At 42.1% G+C, this 20,622-nt stretch overlaps 1 protein-coding gene across 2 annotated transcripts; it reads left to right on the top strand.

Moving 5' to 3' along the window:
* The first annotated feature begins 11,234 nt into the window (after window positions 1-11,234).
* LOC140196235 (pancreatic progenitor cell differentiation and proliferation factor-like protein) lies at window positions 11,235-19,820 on the top strand. Of its 2 annotated transcripts, none has more exons than XM_072255087.1 (5): window positions 11,235-11,329; window positions 11,508-11,581; window positions 13,906-13,989; window positions 14,078-14,171; window positions 18,553-19,820. In XM_072255087.1, the coding sequence occupies exons 2-5, from the start codon at window positions 11,524-11,526 to the stop codon at window positions 18,560-18,562; spliced, it is 246 nt and encodes an 81-aa protein (XP_072111188.1). In that variant the 5' UTR covers window positions 11,235-11,329; window positions 11,508-11,523; the 3' UTR covers window positions 18,563-19,820. The 2 variants fall into 2 exon arrangements, with proteins under 2 accessions (XP_072111188.1, XP_072111178.1); XM_072255077.1 differs by having other exon boundaries at window positions 11,247-11,399.
* The last annotated feature ends 802 nt before the right edge of the window (window positions 19,821-20,622 follow it).

Below are 20,622 nucleotides of genomic sequence, written 5' to 3'. Positions count from 1 at the left end.
CTGCGCGGCACAACTGGCAGGTGTGTTTACAGACATTACTAATCTCTTCCTCTCCCAGTGTAGAGTGCCCTCCTGTTTCAAAACATCCACCCTTGTTCCTGTACCTAAAAGGACTAAGGTAACATGTCTGAATGACTGGTGTCCATTCGCAATCACCACAATAATAAACAAATGCTTTGAGAGGCTGGTCAAGGACAACATCTGCAGCATGCTACCACCCACACCGGACCCCCTACAATTCACCTACCAACATAACCGATCAACAGATGATGCAATAGCCACTGCTCTACACACCATCCTTACACATCTGGAGGAGAAGGATGCTTATGTGAGAATGCTGTTCTTGGACTACAGTTCAGCATTCAACACCATAATTCCCTTTAGGCTTGACAGGAAGCTCAGAGACCTCAGCCTTCACCCTGCCTTGTGCAGCTGGATCCTGGACTTCCTGACAGATCGCCGGCAGGTAATAAGAGTGGGCTCCCTCACTTCCACCCTTCTGACTCTCAACACAGGAGCCCCTCAGGATTGTGTCCTAAGTCCCCTCCTTTACTCACTGTATACCCATGACTGTGTCACCACCCACAGCTCCAATCTGCTAATTAAATTTGCTGACGATACTACGTTTGTACATTAATTGGTCTTACCTCAAATAATAACGAGGCAGCCTACAGAGAGGAAGTCATCAACCTGACACAGTGGTGTCAGGAGAACAACCTCTCCCTCAGTGTCGCAAAAACAAAGAAGCTGGTTGTGGACTACAGGAGGAATGGAGATAGGCTAACCCCTATTGACATCAATGGATCTGGAGTTGAGAGAGTAAACAGCTTTAATTTCCTTGGCATACACATCACTGAAGATCTCACGTGGTCTATACATAAAGCACAACAGTGCCTCTTTCACCTCAGATGGTTGAAGACGTTTGGCATGAGTCCCCAAATCCTAAGGACTTTCTACAGGGGCACAATTGAGAGCATCCTGACTGGCTGCGTCACTGCCTGGTATGGAAACTGTAATTCCCTCAATCGCAGGACTCCGCAGAAAGTGGTATGGACAGCCCAGCACATCTGTAGATGTGAACTTCCCACTATTCAGGACATTTACTAAGACAGGTACATAAAAAGGGCTCAAAGGATCATTGGGGGCTCAAGTCACCCTAACTACAAACTGTTCCAGCTGCTACCATCTGGGAAATGGTACCGCGGCATAAAAACCAGGACCAACAGGCTCTGGGACAGCTTCTTCTGCCAGGCCATCAGACTGGTTAATTCATGCTGATACAATTGTAAATTGTATATTGATTGTCCTATTGTATATACTATTTATTACAAATTAATATAAATTGCACATTGCACATTTAGATGGAGACACAACGTAAAGATTTTTACACCTCATGTATATGAAAAATGTAAGAAATAAAGTCAATTCAATTCAATGTTTTCCTTGCATTATCAGCTCATCAGCCTTCTCTCATGTTCTTTCGCTCTCTGCAAGTTAAAATGCTTCTACATCAAACTTTTTTCCAACTCTGATTGAAGGTCTGACTGTAACTATGACTCCCTCCACGTGTTTCTTGATCTGTTGAATGCAATCAGCATTTGAAGAACCTTCTTCTTGGGAGAGGCATGGTAACCTAGTAACGTAATGTCTTACAGTGCCAGTGACCCAAGTTTGTTTCCTGCCACTGTCAGTAAAGAGTTTGTACGTTCTCCCCATGATCACGTAGGTTTCATCAGGGTGCTCCAGTTTCCTCTCACTCCAAAAACGTACAAGTTCGTGTTAGCAATTTGTGGGCAATCTATGTTCGCACCAGAAACCTGGTGATACTTGCAGGCTGCCCCCCAACATATCCTCAGACTTTGTTGGTTGTTGATGCGAAACAATGCATTTAACTGCATGTTTCAAGGTGTATGTGATGAACAAAGCTAAGAGATACCATTTTTACTTCTTGTTTTGCACTGCTTTTTCACTGTAGCTGCACACTATTCTGCATCCTGTTCTTTTTAACAGGATATGTACGTAATTACGTATGGCATGATCTGACTGGATGCCAGGTAGGCAAAAGCTTTTCACTGTACATATCTCAGTACGCATCATGGTGATGAACATTAAACAGTATAGCACAGTACAGACCCTAAATTATCTGCCTCTGCTGCCATTCCTGACAGCATGTTCCATGCAACCAGTAGTCTTTCTGTAAAATCCCTACCTCTAACACCCCGCTTATATATTACGTATATTTAAGGCAGAGGTTGATAGATTCTTGATTGGTCAGGGCATGAAGGGATATGGGGAGAAGGCAGGAGATTGGGGCCGAGAGGAAGAATGGATCAGCCATGATGAAATGGTGGCACAGACTTGATGGGCCAAATAGCCTAATTCTGCTCCTATGTCTTAGGATCTTATGGTTTTACACTTTCCTCCAAACACCTTAAAATTCAATTCTCTCATATCACCAATAAAGACTAGAAGAACAATTAAGCTTGTTGTTAATAAAGAATCAGTAACATTAAATAAGTGTGTTACACTGTATGATAGGCATTTCATCATTAAGAGCAAAAGGATAGCAAGGGATAAGTTGGTCCTCTGGAAGATGAGAGCTGTTGCCTGTGCATGGAACCAAATGAAATGGGGAGATCTTAAATAGATCTTTTGCATCTGTATTTACTTGGGAGACGGACACAGAAACGAAAGAAATGAGACAAAGCAACAGTGAGGTCATAGACCGTATACAGTATACAGAGGAGAAGGTGTTTGCTGTCTTGAGGAAAATTAATGTGGATAATCTCAGGACCTGACAAAGAGTTCCCTTGAACCCTGTGGAAGATTAGTGGAGAAATTGCAGAGGCCCTAGTAGAGATCTTTAAAACATCATTAACCACAGGTGAGGAGCCAGAGGATTGGAGGATAGCTAAAGTTGTTCTGTTGTTTAAGAAAGACTCTAAGAGTAAACCAGGAAATTATAGGCCAGTGAGTTTAACGTCATTAGTAGGTAAGTTATAGCAAGGTATTCTAAGAGATCAGCTATATAAGTGTTTGGACAAACAGAGACAGATTAGGGTTATCCAACATGGCTTTGTGTGTGGTAGTTCATGTCTAACCAACCTTAAAGAGTTTTTTGAGGAAGTTACCAGGAAAGTTGATGAAGGCAAGGCAGTAGATGTTGTCAACATGGACTTTAGCAAAGCCTTTGACACGATCCTGCAAGGTCAAGAAGGTTCAATTGTTTGGCATTCAAGATGAGATAGTAAATTGGATAAGGCATTGTTTTGTGAAAGAAGCCAAAGAGTGGTATTAGATGGTTGCCTCTCTGACTGGAGGCCTGTGATTAGTGGGGTGCCATTGGGATTGGTGCTGGGTCCATTCTTTTTGTTGTCTATATCAATGATCTAGATGGTAATGTGGTAAATTGGATCAGCAAATTTGTGGATGACACCAAGGTTGTGGGCATAGTGGACGAGGAAGAGTAGCAAAGCTTTCAGTGGATCTGGACCAAATGAAAATATGGGCTAAAAAGACAGGTGGCATTTAACACGGACAAGCGTGTGGTGTTGCATTTTGGAAGGACAAACCAGAGAAGGACGCACACGATGAGTATTAGGACATTGAGGAGTGCAGTAGAATAGAGGGGTCTGGGAATACAGATCCATAAATCATTGAAACTGGCATCACAGGTAAATAGGGTCATAAAGAAAGTTTTTGACATATTGGCAAATCAAAGTATAGATTACAGGTTGAAGTTGGACAAGACATTGTTGAGGCAATTGGAATATTGTGTGCAGTTTTGGTCACCTACCTGCAGGAAAGATGTCAATGAGATTCAAAGAGTACAGAAAAAATTCATGAGGATGTTGCCAGGACTTGACCTGAGTTATAGGGAAAGGTTGAATAGGTTAGGACTTTGTTGCCTGGAGCGTAGGAGAATGAGGGGAGATTTGATCAAGGTATATAAAATTATGAGGGGTATAGACAGGCTTTTTCCTCTGAGGATGGGTGACAGCAGAACTATGAGTCATAGGTAAAGGTGAAAGGTGAATTAAGGGGAACATAAGGGGAGCTTTTCCATACAAAAGGTGGAGAAAGTATGGAATGAGCTGCCAGTGGAAGTAGTGAATGTGGGTTTGATTTCAAAATTTAAGAGAAATTTGGATAGGTACATGGATGGGAGGCGTATGGAGGGCTATTGTGTGGGTGCAGGTCGATGGAACTCAGCAGATTAATAGTTCAGCAAAGTTTAGGATGGCCCTATTTCCTTGCTGTTGTGTTCTATTACTCTATAACTCTATGTGATTGCAGGCTCGTCATTTCATCCTTTTAATGTACTTGTCTTTCTGAAAGATTGGCTAGAGTATGCAGGAAAAGAAATAGAAATAGACAATGCTGGAAATATTGACCAGGTTACATGTGTGGGAAGAAAAAACTGCTAATATTTCAGACTAAAGGCCCTTCATCAGAAGGAGACAAATGAAGCATTTTAATTTGTACTTCCTGTTTGCATTTTATAAGTAAAGTTTCTTTCGATAACAAAGAATGAAAATCTATGACTTGAGTGAAGAGATAGAAAGAGAGTAGAATACAGACATCCCACCTCTCCCGGAAGTTCCGTGAGTCTCTCCCAGGTGGCTCCGTGATGCCTGGAGATTATATACAATATCCTGGAAATCGATTTTTTTGGGAGGAAGAGGGAGAGTGAGAGCGAGCATCCTGATTGGTCTCTCTTTGTGCTAAGTAGACCTATCAGTTTTCTCTGTGGGCGGGCTTTACAGTCAACCTCAAAAATAATGACAGTGTTGCTCGCTGCACTGTTTGCAACAGTGACTTTTCTATTGCCCATGGTGGGTTAAAATGTAAATAACATGTTGAGGTGAGTTTAACAGGTGTCATCCATTCATTAGCGTAGCTAATGTTACTTAAACTAGCTGGCTGGCTGCTAAGGAGCTACTCTATTGATGTCCTATGTGATGAGGCCAAACTCCCTGTAGACTTGCTTAAAGTTGTAATAGAATGAACATGATAATATAACATAATATAATTACATATGCTAATGTCACATTTTCTGCATATACCCAACTTGGTTTACAGATTAGACAAAACCATTAAACAAAGTATTACATACACCCCGGGGGAGGGTGGGGGTGGGATGGGATATGGTGTTGCGGGGGCGGGGGGTGTTGCTACTTCCCTGAAATGGTGGTGATACCTCCCTGAAATGAGTTTTTGCAGGGTGGGATGTCTGAGAATAGAAGTCCTAGTCAGGAAATAGCCCAGAAGACCAGAGGCACAAACTCAGAGCAGAAATAGACTCTGGAGAGAGCTGTAATGGAGAACCAAGGCAGTCTCTCTCATCAGCACTGACAGCTTCACCACAGTGGAACTCACCCCCGATGGAGACCAAAGCCTATATCTCAGCCTGCAGTCAGTGAACAGTTTACACAGGAAAACTGTTACTGTAGTCAAGTTATGTTGTCCTTGTCTCATCCAGAGCCCCTGAGCCATCCATGTCTCTGTAATGGCCACAGCATCATAGCTCCAAGTACCGATCCTGTTATGGGTAGAGGATCTTTAGTGAAAGGCATTTAGCTGACCTATTTAGTTAGAAATCCTTTGGACTTTGACCTTCCTGGAACTGATTTCTATCCGGGGTGCCAGTAGGGATGTGTGCGTGTGTGTGTGAGTGTGAGGAATTTTTAGAATTGTGACATATTTTAGGAGTAATGAAATAGGCACAGTAGCCAATATATATATATGGGAACCAGTCTCAAAAGAAACGGTTCATTGTTTAACATTTACTGATATTCTAAGGGCATTGAAATCAGCCATTGGGTGTGGGGCATTCTGATTCTGCACTGTCATAATGACGATGAAGAGGAATTTATTTTTTGCCGGGGAGTGGTGAGCATGTGGGATTTGTTACCACAGGTGGCTGTAGAGGTCAGTCATTGGGTATATTTAAGACAGAGGTTGATAGAGTCTTTATTAGTAAGGGCATGGGTCAGGTCTGTACCAGAAAACCAGCGGAGGGCTATTTCAAGGGTGAAGAAACAATTTCAAATGAAGTTGGAGGCAACATCAGATGTACAACAATTCTGGCCAGGTTAGCAAGACATTACTTCCTAGAAAGCAAAACCCAATAGCTTGAATGGCAGATAGATAGATAGATAGATATACTTTATTGATCCCGAGGGAAATTGGGTTTCATTACAGCCGCACCAACCAAGGCAATGCTTCACTACTAGATGAACTCAACACCTTCTATGCCCGCCTTGAAAAGGAGAATATAACTACAGCTGTGAAGATCCCTGCTGCACCCTGCTGATCTCTGTCTCAGAGACTGATGTTAGGTTGTCTTTAAAGAGAGTGAACCCTCACAAGACGGAAGGTCCCATGGAGTACCTGGTATGGCTCTGAAAACTTGTGCCAACCAACTGGCGGGAGTATTCAAGGACATTTTCAACCTCTCACTGCTATGGGCAGAAGTTCCCATTTGCTTCAAGAAGGCAACAATTATACCAGTGCCTATGAAGAATAATGTGAGCTGCCTTAATGACTATCGCCTGGTAACACTCACATCTACAGTGATGAAATGCTTGGAGATGTTGGTCATGATTAGACTGAACTCCTGCCTCAGCAAGGACCTGGACCCATTGCAGTTTGCCTATCACCACAATAGGTCAATGACAGATGCAATCTCACTGTCTCTTCACACTGCCTTAGACCACCTGGACAATACACACACCTAGGTCAGGATGCTGTTCATCGACTATAGCTCTGCATTTAACACCATCATTTCAACAATCCTGATTAAGAAGTTACAGAACCTGGGCCTCTGTACCTCCCTCTGCAATTCGATCCCCGACTTCCTAACCAGAGGACCACAATCTGTTTGGATTGGTGATAATATCTCCTCCTCGCTGACGATCAACAATGGTGCACTTCAGGGGTGTGTGGTTAGTCCACTGCTCTGCTCTCTATATACCAATGACTGTGTGGCTAGGCATAGCTCAAATACCATCTATAAACTTATTGATGATACAACCATTGTTGGTAGAATCTCAGATGGGGATGAGAGGGCGTACAGAAGAGAGGTATGCCAATTAGTGGAGTGGTGTCTCAGCAACAACCTGGCACTCAATGTCAGTAAGATGGAAGAGCTGATTGTGGACTTTAGGAAGGGTAAGATGAAGGAACACATACCAATCCTCATAGAGGGATCAGAAGTGGAGAGAGTGAGCAGTTTCAAGTTCCTGGGTGTCAAGATCTCTGAGGACCTAACCTGGTTCCAACACTTTGATGCAGTTATAAAGAAGGCAAGACACTGATTATGCAAACATTAGGAAATCTGCAGATGCTGGAATTTTAAGCAACACACATAAAAATTGCTGGTGAATGCAGCAGGCCAGGCAGCATCTATAGGAAGAGGTACAGTTGACACTGATTATATTTCATTAGGAGTTTGAAGAGATTTGGTATGTCAACAAATACACTCAAAAATTTCTGTGGATGTACCGTGCAGAGCATTCTGACAGGCTGCATCACTGTCTGGTATGGGGAAGGGAGCAGGGGGCAATACTGCACAGGACCAAAAGAAGCTGCAGAGGGTAGTAAATTTAGTCGGCTCCATCTTACAAAGTATCCAGGACATCTTTAGGGAGCGGTGTCTCAGAAAGGCAGCGTCCGTTATTAAGGACCTCCAGCACCCAGTGAGGTCCTTTTCTCACTGTTACCATCAAGCAGGAGGTGTAGACTCCTGAAGGCACACATTCAGCGATTCAGGAACAGCTTCTGTCCCTCTGCCATCCGATTCCTAAATGGATATTGAACCCATGAACACTACCTCACTTTTTAAATATATAGTATTTCTATCTTTTGCATGATTTTTAATCTATTCAATATATGTATACTGTAATGGATTTACTTATTTATTATTATTATTATTATTATTATTATTATCATGTTCTCTCTTCTTCTATATTGGTGGTGCGACGCAGCTTGCAGTGGCCACTCCAGTGGTGATGTCTGTTATCTGTCAAGTAGGGTGCCGTGCACAATCCTGATTTGATGGAGACGGACGTGAGAGCACAGAGGAACATCTGGTGAAACTTCTGAAATGCCTGCTTCGCTGCTGCTGCTACTGTGTGGTCCAGAATCTCTTGGGGGGAAGGCACCGAGTCCTCAGCTTTGCTTGTTACTCAGCGGCCAGAGTGGGGTTGAAGTGCTCGGCAGAGAATGGTGCACAGAGAGGCTGTGTTGGAGGGGCTGGTTGGAGGCTCGAAGTTTTTGGACGGACTCAGAGTCCACTGATGTCGGGCGCTTCCAATGGTGCTGCATCGGCAAGTTTGGGGCACTTGGAGGTTCATGGCAGGGAGAGTTTCTCCCTTCTGCCACCTGCGTGAGATGATGAGGCTATTGGGACTTTGAGACTTTTTTTTACCGTGCCCATGGTCTGCTCTTTATCAAATTATGGTATTGCTTTGCACTGTTGTAACTATATGTTATAATTATGTGGTTTTGTCAGTTTTAGTCTTGGTTTGTCCTGTGTTTTCTTGTGATATAATTCTGGAGGAACGTTGTATCATTTTTTAATGCATGCATTTCTAAATGACAATAAATGAGGACTGAGTGTCTTCATAATCTAATTATGTATTGCATTGAACTGCTGCTGCTAAGTTAACAAATTTCATGATGCATGTCGGTGATAATAAACCTGATTCTGATTCTGAAGACGGGAGACTGGGGCTGACAGAAAAATGGATCAACCATGATGAAACTTGAGGGGCCAAATGGCCTAATTCTGCTTCTATGTCTTATGGTCTTACACCTATGCATGGGAAGATAATAAATGAATGTTGATTTTAATCAGCCTTGATTAAACTTCTAGGATGAGATCAGGGAAGGTAAAAAGTGTCCATCTCCTGTATTAATATGTAGTTAAGGACATATTTTTGTCACTGAAAGCACTGTTCAAGACATATTTATTTTATCATTTATTAATCTGGGTGATTGTATATCCAGGGAGCCATATAATAATACTGTAACAAGCATTTTGCCTGTTGTTGAAAGGAGGGGGATGGTTCTGTAATGGACACAATCTGACTTTTCTCCCTTCTTGAATATGGTCACTATTAGAGCATCTCTGAGCTCTGAAAACAGTTGCTCCTTTTTCCAGACCTTCAGGAGCAGGGCATGTATGTTGTGCTGTATTAAATTTTGTAAAAATATTAGATGAAAATCTGAATAATTCCAAGTGATACTTTATCTCTTTGTGAGCTTGCAGCACAAAACATATCTGAAAAGTTAAACACTGCAGGTTGGTTAACTGTTGGCTAATAGCCACAGGATTCTTTTTGGCCTCAGGCACTAATGGCATGAGAACAAAAGACCAAAGAATTTATCTATCTCTGCGTGTCTGTCAATGCTTGTGGATTGAACCCCTATTTACTGATGCACCTTTCACTTGGTTCTTGGGACTTCACCTAGACCAAGGAATCACAATCGATCGGTGCCTAGGACGGACCCAGGGTGATTTCATGAATCAGAATTTGGAGTTCCCCTGACAACAGCGACAATCAAGTACCCCATGTCTTCTCTCACAGATCTCTGGAGGATTTGGTTAGTAACCTCTGATTCAGCAGTGCTGCTGTTGTGGTTAACAAGTTCTTGTAAGTGCTCGTTCCATCGATCGTTGATATCCTCCCAATCATTTAGCAAGTTCTTCCTGTTGTTGGTCTGTCCAGCCTGTGGACCTTGGGCAGGAGGTAGAAGTGAGCTAGAAGCTCTCGCGAAAAATGTGAGAGAATGGCCTGATGCTCAAGGTGAGGAGGTGTCTGAGAGATATTGTTTAATCTCTATAATACAAGAGGTTACTGCGTACACTGGTTTTGTCAATAGTTTTGAGGACATTAGAGTTGGTTCTTAAAAGAGTGCTGTAGGTAGATTACAGTGAGTAGATGGGGTAGAAAAATCAAGATAATCAATGTCACATCAGCAGTTAATAATGAACAGATCTAAAGAGACTGGAGGTGTCCAGGAGGGAATTCTGCAGGTGGGAATTGTCTCAAATCTAGAGTGTCCAGATTTTTATTGTTGCACCACAATTGGAGAACAGAGGTGGAGAGGGCCAGTAGTTTTAAATTGTTTGGTATCGACATATCAGAGGATCTGGTATATTGACATTTATACCTGGGACCAGCAGTTAAGTGTCATCACAAAGAAGGCTCGACAGCTCCTCAACTTCCTTAAAATTGTGTATAGATTTGACAAACTTCCATAAATGAACAGTGGAGAGTATCCTAACTGGTTTCCTTACTGCCTGGTATGGGATCACCAATGCCCAGGAACGGACCAGGCGATAGTGAGTGGTAAATACAGCCCAATCCATCATAGGCGAAGCCCTCCCCAACATTGAGTACCTTTACATGGAGCACTGCAACCAAATTCAACCCTTCAACCATTAGGGTCCTGAACAGCCCAGGTTCACTCTCCACTACCCTGAACTAATATTACCATTTACAGCCCAACCTTCAAGAACTTATTACAACTCATATTCTCAGTATCATTTGCTTTATTTGCAGTTTGACATCTTTTGCACAATAGTTTTCTGTCCGTCTTTGTTTATGTATAGTTTTTTCATAAAAACATTGTTTCCCTTATTCCCTTGTAGAAGTTTGAAAGAAAATGAATCTCAAGGTAGTATACAGTAATATATACATACGTTGATAATAAATTTACTTTGCACTCTACACATTTCAAAGTCATAACTTGCCCTTAAATTCAATTACTCTGCAATCAGCAGTTTATTACATTTTATGGATGTTAGCGAAGCTTCGTCCAGCGATTGCACGACGATTGCATCTTCCAATGGAGAGCCCCACCCCTCCCCTTCCTCTCCCCCCACCCCCCCCTACTGAAGTAAGATCAGCTGACTTGCAGTGAGGATCGCTGTCACGCTGCGTTCTCGCTCCTGGTGTGAATGACAATTTTCGCCGCGTCACAGGAACGGGTCTGATTATGCATTCATGCTGCCGCTGTTTCTTGTTCAATTCCTCTAGCAAGTTACGTGATTTGAGTGCTAAAAGGGCGGATAGGAAGTTAGGAAGTTGACTTGGCTGGTGACGGAACAACCTGTTCAGACTGTTTCACTCGTTGTTCCTTTCACTGCTGACTCAGACGGGGGAACGTACTGCATGCACTCCTGCATGACTTGGCAGCGGTCCCGCATCCTGCTATTTCTGGTCTGAACTGGTTGGTTACGTGTGCTGGCTGGTTAAAACACTTGGTAGGATCAACGTGCCACACAGCACAGAGCCCAGTGCGACAGGGACTGCCTCCCGTACGTACAAGCTCAGTCGCAGCTCACTGCTCGATTCTGTGTCACATCCTGACTTTGCTGCCATCTTTTCGTATGTTTCGTAATTTTCCTTTGAATTGTCAACCCAGTCTGTACATTTCAGTAGTTTTTTTTAAAAAAATACTCTGTTTAAAAATACTATTTTATATTTTCTTCCCAGGAGATCCTCCAGCATCATGGCATCCGTTCCTTCAGCTGGCTGCTTGCTTGCAGCACGGAATCCTTATTCCAGAAGTAAGTTGACTTTTAAGTTACACCGCAACCAACGTTGGGAATCAGCAACGTTTTGCTATACCTGGTTAACTTTTTCATCGATATTTTTCTAAACTTGGAGCCCCGGGAGACTGCAGATGCTGAAATCCGGAGCAGCAAACAATTTGCTTGAGGAACTCAGTGGGTCGAGTGGATACGTTGTTAACGTATCGGGTCGAAACCGTGCTTCAGGATTATTCTGACAGATGTTGCGCGAGTCAACTGAGTTCCTTTAGCAGATTGTTCTGGAAAGCTTGGATGAATTTGCTTCATGGCTGGCTAGTAATTGAATAGCTGAAAATATTAAGGGCATCTTTCATTTCAACCTGTTACCTAACTAACTAACATGTGCAGTTCGAAACGCTACAAATATATCGTAGCAATAGAATTTCGATTTAATTTTAACCTCTACATGTTTTGAGAAGTTTTAAATTGTAATCAGTTTATTTTCACCTTTCAGCAAAAGTAGCATTGTTTTGGAGTAACAAACGTCTTATGACATAGAGTTTACAAAAAATTATGCCAAACTTACAGAAAATCACAAATCATGTTGTTCTGCAACGTTTCTCTTGTATATGAGTTACATTATTAATCAAGATTTACAGGCATAAGATTTGGGTTGGCAAAAGATGGTGAAGCTGAAGAGCACAAAATATAGTGTCCTTTTTGGTTACAAAGCTTCATTCTACCTTCCATAAATTAGGGATCTGTTGTCAGCATAATAAGGGCATGTGCATTTTACTTTTATTTCCCTCTTTTTATTAAAGTGTCAAAATTCAAAGTTTCTGCCCATGTTTGAGCATTTCCAGCTAGTGTTTGTAAATACTCACTTCAGGGCATTGCCACATCTTGCATCAGAAGTTGTGTAACAGAGTCATAGTTATACAACACATTCAATCTATCTGGTCCATGCTGACCAACTAACTGATCTAGTCCCATTGGCTTGTGTTTGGCCCATATTTCTCTGAAGGTGCTTCCCCCCCCCCCCCCCACCAGGTACCAGCCTCAATGTCTTTAAAACATTCTAATCACACTTGCCTCTACCACTGCTCTGGCAGCTCATTTCAAATACCCACCTCTTCAGGGTGCAAACTGTTTCTCTCCAGGTCACCTTTAAATTTATTGAGATACAGTGCGGAACAGGCCCTACCAGCCCTTGGAGCCACACTGCCCAGCATCCCGTGATTTAACCATGTTCTAATCACAGGACTGTTTACACTGACCAATTAACAGTATGTCTTTGGACTTTGGGAGGGAATCAGAGCAGCTGGAGAAAACCATGTGGTTACTGGGAGAGCGTACAAACTCCTTACAGACAGCAGTGGGCCCCCACTTACGCCCTCCAGTTTTAGACTCTTCTACTCTGGGAAAGTAGCTATGACCATTCCGTTTTATTATTTCTGCACTTTTTGAGGACTTTTAAATTGCAAAATGCCCCTCATGATTTTGTATATCTTCTTAAGGTCACCCTTGGCACCCACATGTCAGGGAAAACAGCCCCAACTTATCCAGTGACTCCTTATAACTCAAACTCTCCAGTCCTAGTAGCATCCTCATGAATTTTTTTCAGACCCCACCGCTTTCCAGTTTAATAATATCTTTTCTATTGATAAGTGACTAGAACTGCGCACAGAACTCCAAGTGCAGGTTCGCCAATGCTATAACATGATGTCTCAACATTTGAACCTGACAAATGCCTTCTCTGTCAACCTATCTATATGTGATACCACTATCATGAAGCCCCTATCTCTTGTACCCCTCAATTTACCTGCTGTGTGATATTTCAGGCCCAGATATTTATTACTTAATTTGCCACAATGTATACTTTGTTGTTTTAGTTAAATTTCATCTGCTTTCCTTGGACCAGTCCCGTGGTTGATCTACATCCTGAAGTAATCTTAGAGGTCATTCAACTATGCCTAGTTTCAACTGCAAAAGTAGTAACCATGCCTCATAGATTCTCATCCAAATTGTTACTATGAATATAGACAACAGTGGATCCAGCACACCACTGGTCACAGGGTTTCAATCTGAAAAACAACTCTTTACTACCACCCTCTGACTCCTTCCATGAAGCCAGTTTTGTTTCTGATTGGCTAATACACCCTGGATCCCAGGTAAACTAACTTTTCAGACTACCAAGTGGCACCTTGCTGAAATCCATGTGGACAACATCTGCTGCCCTGCCCTTGCAATACTTGTGTTCACTTCTTGGAAAAACCCATTAAACCCTTGAGACATGGTTTCCCACACACAGCCAAGGGAAAGTTCAAGTTCTACCTTGTAATATTTTTATCTTTTTCCAGACCGACTAAATTCCACAATGGGTGTGTTGCCAAGTGGGCCATGCAGTTTAGAGAATGCCATAGAGCATGACAAAACCCATCAAGGTAACAACAATAGGTGTTAAACACTAAATAGTGACCAGCTCCTTCTCCGGGTATCCAACTTGTAATTTCTTTTTCTTGCTATGTTCAGGTCTGCTTGCACTGGAGAAGTGTTGGTGGCTAAAGAACTTTCTGCATAGTGACAACACTCAGCACCCAATGAATGCTGAACTACCTGCCAGAAGGTAAAAAAAAACCTTCATTAATTACATCAGCTGTCTGAGCGAAGTTTGTTTTTAATATTACTGAAAAAGGCCAAAACTAAGATTGAGATGTATGAGTGGCTATTTGTTGCTATAGTAAGTTATAATTGTAGGAGAAATTAATGGCTGAGATATTCCCCTGATGAACTTTATAAAATTGATGTAATCAGCAAAGATGGATGAATAAGCGTTCCTAACTTTTGTGAAATTTTCAGAAATCCCAGCATTTTATAGTACTTCTTGTGATCACTATACCAATTATGGGAAAGACATGAGGAAACAGACTTTTAATAATATAGTACCTTTCCCATCCCTTTCACATTGTCCTAAAACTCTCTTCAAAAATAGTTAAACCCTGTTCGGACATCCTGAAAGGGATTTAAATGATGTTCCATCACGATAGGTAAACACAAGAGATTCCGCAGATGCCAAAAATATTTATCAATGCACATAACATGTAGCAAGTCAGACAGCATGTGAGGCCCTCCGCTAGTCGGGGTTGACCGCTAGTTGTTGAGCGTTAGTTGTCTACATGATAGGCAAGCCGGGGCAGGATGATATGGAGAGTAAACTGTAGATTTTGCAGCAGGCTCCCTATCTCTATGCAGCTGATGAATCCAAAGGAATGGCAGAGATCAAAACATTTTGGCATCAGCGGCATCGCAGGAGCTGCCAATCAATGTTGAACTCAATGTAAGACTACCTCAGAGACCCCAGTTCCAGGTTTTCTCACAAAGTCTTCCCCATGAGTGGGTATAGCCGCAAGGCAGTGAAGGTTTGAGATCAGAGCTTTCCGACTCCTAGATGAGCTGCCAGCCATGGCTGATGAGTCCCATCTGCCCAAAGCAATTGGTTTTAAGGAGCCAGTAACCTGCCTTTGCCTATATGTAGAAATGGTTCTGCTGGGCTTAGTAGCTAAGCTACATGTGAAGGTTAGGAGCTGGACTTGGCTGTCGAGGCTATCTGAGGTGCACACCATTGGAAGCATTTAATAGGTAGTGGGAGCTTATCCCCACTACACGCCCTGGCTACGACAACCTTAAGGAACAGGCAGCATCTGTGGAGCGGAGGAAAACACTTGATATTTTTGACTGAGACCCTTGATTACGACTGGAAAGGAAGGGGGTAGAAACCATAATAAGAAACTGTGAGGAAAAGGTGGAAAAGATAAAGGGTTGAACAAGAAGGAATCTAAAAGGAGAGGATAGTAGACCATGGAAGAAAGTGGAGGAGCAGAACTAGAGGGAAGTAATAGGCAGATGAGAAGGAAAAGGAGGAGAGGGTAACCAGAATGAGGAATGGAAAACAAGAGAAGGAGGGAAGGAATAATAATTACCATAAGCTGGATAGAAGATGTTTACACCATCAAATGGGAGGCTACCGAGGCCTTGCTCCTGTAACCTGAGTTTGGCATCACGGCAGTAGAGGAGGCCCCTCAGCAGGTCTCCTCCATCACCAGTCAGCTTGTACTTCTTCCCCTCCCTTCCCCCCACCTTATTCTAGCTTCTGTCCCCTTCCTTTTCAGTCCTGAAAAGGTGTCACGGTAGTGTAGCGGTTAGCATGATACTAGTACAGTTTGGAGTTCTGAGTTCAATTCTGGTATTGTCATGTAAGGAGTTTTTTATATTCTTTCCGTGACTGTGTGGGTCTCCGCTCACAGTGCAATTGCCGTGTGATTAGACTCGTATTAAACAGGTGGTTTGCTGGGCGGTGCAGCTCATTGGGGTGGAAGGGTCTGTCCTAACACTGTATCTCTAAATAAAATAAAATCAGTGGTGAGTGGTCTCAGCCTGAAACTTGTACTGTTTATTCCCGTCTATAGATGCTGCCTGACTTTGACTTCCCCCGACATTTTATAGGTGCGGTTTCTGCTGTTAGAAACCTGTCATTTAATTTTGTAAACTAAATCAAGAAGTACTGTAGCTACGGGATCCCACCACTAAGCACATCTTTCCCTCCCCCCCCCCCCCCTCTGCATTCCGCAGGGATCGCTCCCTACACAACTCCCTTGTCCATTTGTCCCCCCCATCCCTCCCCACTGATCTCCCTCCTGGCACTTATCCGTGTAAGCGGAACAAGTGCTACACATGCCCTTACACTTCCTCCCTTACCATTATTCAGGGCCCCAAACAGTCCTTCCAGGTGAGACAACACTTCACCTGTGAGTCGACTGGGGTGATATACTGCGTCCGGTGCTCCCGATGTGGCCTTTTATATATTGACGAGACCCGACGCAGACTGGGAGACTGCTTTGCTGAACATCTACGCTCTGTCCGCCAGAGAAAGCAGGATCTCCCAGTGGCCACACATTTTAATTCCACATCCCATTCCCATTCTGACATGTCTATCCACGGCCTCCTCTACTGTAAAGATGAAGCCACACTCAGGTTGGAGGAGCAACACCTTATATTTCGTCTGGGTAGCCTCCAACCTGATGGCATGAACATCGACTTCTCTAACTTCCGCTAAGGCCCCACCTACCCCTCGTACCCCATCTGTTACTTATTTTTATGAACACATTCTTTCTCTCACTCTCCTTTTTCTCCCTCTGTCCCTCTGAATATACCTCTTGCCCATCCTCTGGGTCCCCCCCCCCTTGTCTTTCTTCCCGGACCTCCTGTCCCATGATCCTCTCGTATCCCCTTTTGCCTATCACCTGTCCAGCTCTTGGCTCTATCCCTCCCCCTCCTGTCTTCTCCTATCATTTTGGATCTCCCCCTCCCCCCTCCAACTTTCAAATCCCTTACTCACTCTTCCTTCAGTTAGTCCTGACGAAGGGTCTCGGCCTGAAATGTTGACTGCACCTCTTCCTAGAGATGCTGCCTGGCCTGCTGCGTTCACCAGCAACTTTGATGTGTGTTACTGTAGCTACTAACACCTTCCCTGATCAGATGAAGGTATCAATGTCCCCAATTAACATGAACATACATCCATTCTCTTCCCTTACATAGTTGTCATTGTACAAAATCAGAATGGACCTCAATAATCAATAATTGGTTCCAATGGTATTACCATATCAGTTGAATTTAAATCTCAACAGATTTTATTTCCTGACATCTGATTCTCATTTAATTAATATCTGCTATCCATAATTTCGTAAGTTGAGAAAAACGCTTAACATTATGGCCCCACATGTAGGTGGCACAATAGAATACCAAGTAATGTCCATAAACACAAGAAATAATGTAGATACTGGAAATCTTGAACAACACCCATAAAATGCGGGTGGAACACAGCAACTCAGGTGGTAACTATGGAGGGGAATAAACAGATGAAGCTTCAAGATGAGACCCTTCATCGGGACTGGAAAGGAAGGAGGTAGAAGCCAGAATAAGAAGGTAGAGGGAGGGGAAGGATGGGTGGAAGAGGTAAAGGGCTCTTGAGAAGGAATTTAATAGGAGAGGCAGGTGTAACCATGGAAGAAAGGGACTCAGTAGGAGGCGATGGGCAGGTAAAGAAATATAAGAAATCCACAAAGGTCTGCGCATTGTCAATGTGTTTATTTCAGAAGGATACTGATGTTTGAATACCAAGGATGAAGTGGTATTGTTGTAGAAGATCAGTCAGGATCTGTTGAATGTGAATTAGATTTAAATTCTGTATTTTTTGCAGAGAATGTAAGTGTAATCCTCTCCAGCATAATCCTTGTATGTCATTCTGATGAGAATTTTGTGTAATTACAGAATATTCTTACTGTAAAATTCTTTAAAAATGTTATACATAGTTGCAAGAGCTGTTAAGGTGAGTAGTGTGCTAGGACACAATTATTGAGCGATAAACAAACATTAATCTTTTGGTTGGTATTCCTTCAGGTATATATTTCCAAATATATTGGATTTGAAAGAAATAAGCTTATTTTTTTGAACTGTGTTTATTTCAGCATCTACTTCAATCTCCCATTACATTTCAATCTCTGTTTTATAATCTGTAGTTTATTTAAAGTGTTAGCTATAGATTGCCCAAAAATTAATGTGTAATTTTTCTTTGTGTATTCTTCAATATGATTCAGGTACTCAGGTAACTTGACATTGATGTTGTCATATTTAGGAGTCCTTTTAAATTGACACTTGATTACAACCATTACAATTAGGAAAGACTTGTTGGTGTCATAGCGACTGCTAGATTTTTATTGGAAGCTTTCTTGAGGTTACCAGTGAATGCAGCTAACTGTACAATCAAGCCCAGGTACATAAATATGGAGAGATGCCAAGAAAATCCACCCCATACAGTTCTTATTCTCTGAATCTTTCATCACGATTGTACTAGAGAGTGCAGCCAGTAGATTAATAGTTCTTGTGGAATTATTCTATTATACTTAATGGAATGATTTAACTTATTAAAACATGTTTTCTCTTTCTGATAGTCATCATTAATCAAGAATGAAAATTGGACACTTGCCTTTGGTGGATTAAGTTTAGTCTACAATACTTCGTAGCATTTTGCTCCTGGCTCAGGGAATTGGTTGGAGATGACATTGTTCCAGCTTCAATCTGTCATGAAGCAAGTGGCAGGCACTTCAAGAAGCATGTAAGGTTTCCATCAGCAGCTTTACCATTTAGTCATTCTTCAGCTGCTCAAAATGATTGATATGGAGCACCTTGAGACTTGCAAAACATTAAATATTTGGATCTAGGAAGAGCAATGGAAGCTAATTTGGAAAGTAATTTGTGGTGTTTTCTGTATTTGTCTCAACACTGGATAATTTTATAGTACGGAAACAAATGTTGACCTGAATAAAACACTAGATAGTGTGTGTATCTCTCTCTCTCTAACAGTGTGTTGACAGCACATTGCACATCACATGCACTGGGTGTTGCAGTTCACACCTTGTATGTTAAATAATGTTCATACCGTTTGTACATTGAATATTACGTCTGATCTTGAGTTTCCCAGTAAGTGGTGTTCCTATCATGTATAAGAAAAGCCTTTAGTTTAGTATGAATAAGAGAACATAATTACATTATTTTTATAACATTTGTTGCTGATGTGTTATAATTTTTTCTGTTAATTGTAATGCGTAAAATTCTGTTTTGAATGTGGGTTTTCTTATTGGGAGTAATTTCAACCTCTAAAAATGCTTACAGTCTTGCATTGATGCAATAGATTTAAAAATTCAGCAGTTAATAGTTACAGCATGGTTTACCTTTTTTATGATTGTACTCCCACTTGTATTTCAGTTGTCCATTGAGAGTAAATTTTCTGTTTTGGAAACAAGAAAATATGATTGTTACAGTCAATGAAAGAAAAGCCTGCCACTGTTGAATAATGCTGGTTCATGACTTCTGGACCAAGAGTACCAAATCATGTAATCAGCCTACACACAAGAGGTTTTGCAGGTGCTGAAGATCCAGAGTAACACACACACAAAATGTTGGAGGAACTTGGCAGGCCAGGCAGCATCGATGGAGAGGAATAAATAGTTGACATTTTGGGCTGAGATCCAGTCTTAGTGAAAGGTCTTGTCCCAAAACATCAACTGTATTCCTCTCCATAGATGCTGCCTGACTTGTTGAGTTCCTCCAATATTTTGTGTGTATTACTAAGTAATTTACCTCATGGTGGGTTCCTTCACTGTGCAATTATTTCAGTGTTTTCTGTCTTTTATTAATAAAATGAACTTGTGCAAACCTGTTTTGCTGTGAGATGTCTTATTTCTACCTATATGAGGAGAGTTGAAAAGCCCATCAGTACTTGTGCAGTGGCCATTTTTGATTGTCCTTATCTTGAAATGTACGTAACTTGTGGTTCTGATCCAAAGTTCTGCTATGTGACCATATGATAGAAACGTAGGTTTTTGTCTGTCAGATTTACATTTGTTCTTTTCTTGCCATAGGCTTACTTTTTCCACGTTTCACTCCCCACAACCATATTATTGTTTGTAAAGTATTAATAAATTGCACAGGGTAAAACTCTAAAACAAAAGAATAGAATACATTGGAAATATTCAGCGGGTTAGGAAGTGATTCTGAGGGAAGAGAGGTCAGTGATCTTTTATGAGACTGGAAAGTTAGAATATGAGAATATTGTAAGTTGCAGAGGAGGGAAAAGGCAAGGAGAACAAAGGCAGTCCTGACGAAGGGTTCCGGCCCGAAATGTCGACCGATCTTTTCCACGGATGCTGCCTGACCTGCTGAGTTCCTCAAGCCTGTTATGAGTGTTGCAAAGGAAGCATTGGAAAGGGTACAGAGGAGATTTACCAGGATGCTGACTGGTTTTGAGAGTATGCATTATGATCAGAGATTAAGGGAGCTAGGGCTTTACCCTTTGGAGAGAAGGAGGATGAGAGGAGACATGATAGAGGTGTACAAGATAATAAGACTAGATAGAGTGGATAGCCAGCGCCTCTTCCCCAGGGCACCACTGCTCAATACAAGAGGACATGGGTTTAAGGTAAGGGGTGGGAAGTTCAAGGGGGATATAGAGGAAGGTTTTT

This window comes from Mobula birostris, chromosome 1 (assembly GCF_030028105.1).
Source record: "Mobula birostris isolate sMobBir1 chromosome 1, sMobBir1.hap1, whole genome shotgun sequence".
NCBI lineage: Eukaryota > Metazoa > Chordata > Chondrichthyes > Myliobatiformes > Myliobatidae > Mobula > Mobula birostris.
Note: the sequence above shows the minus strand (reverse complement) of the source record. Positions and strands in the feature narration are given on the sequence as shown.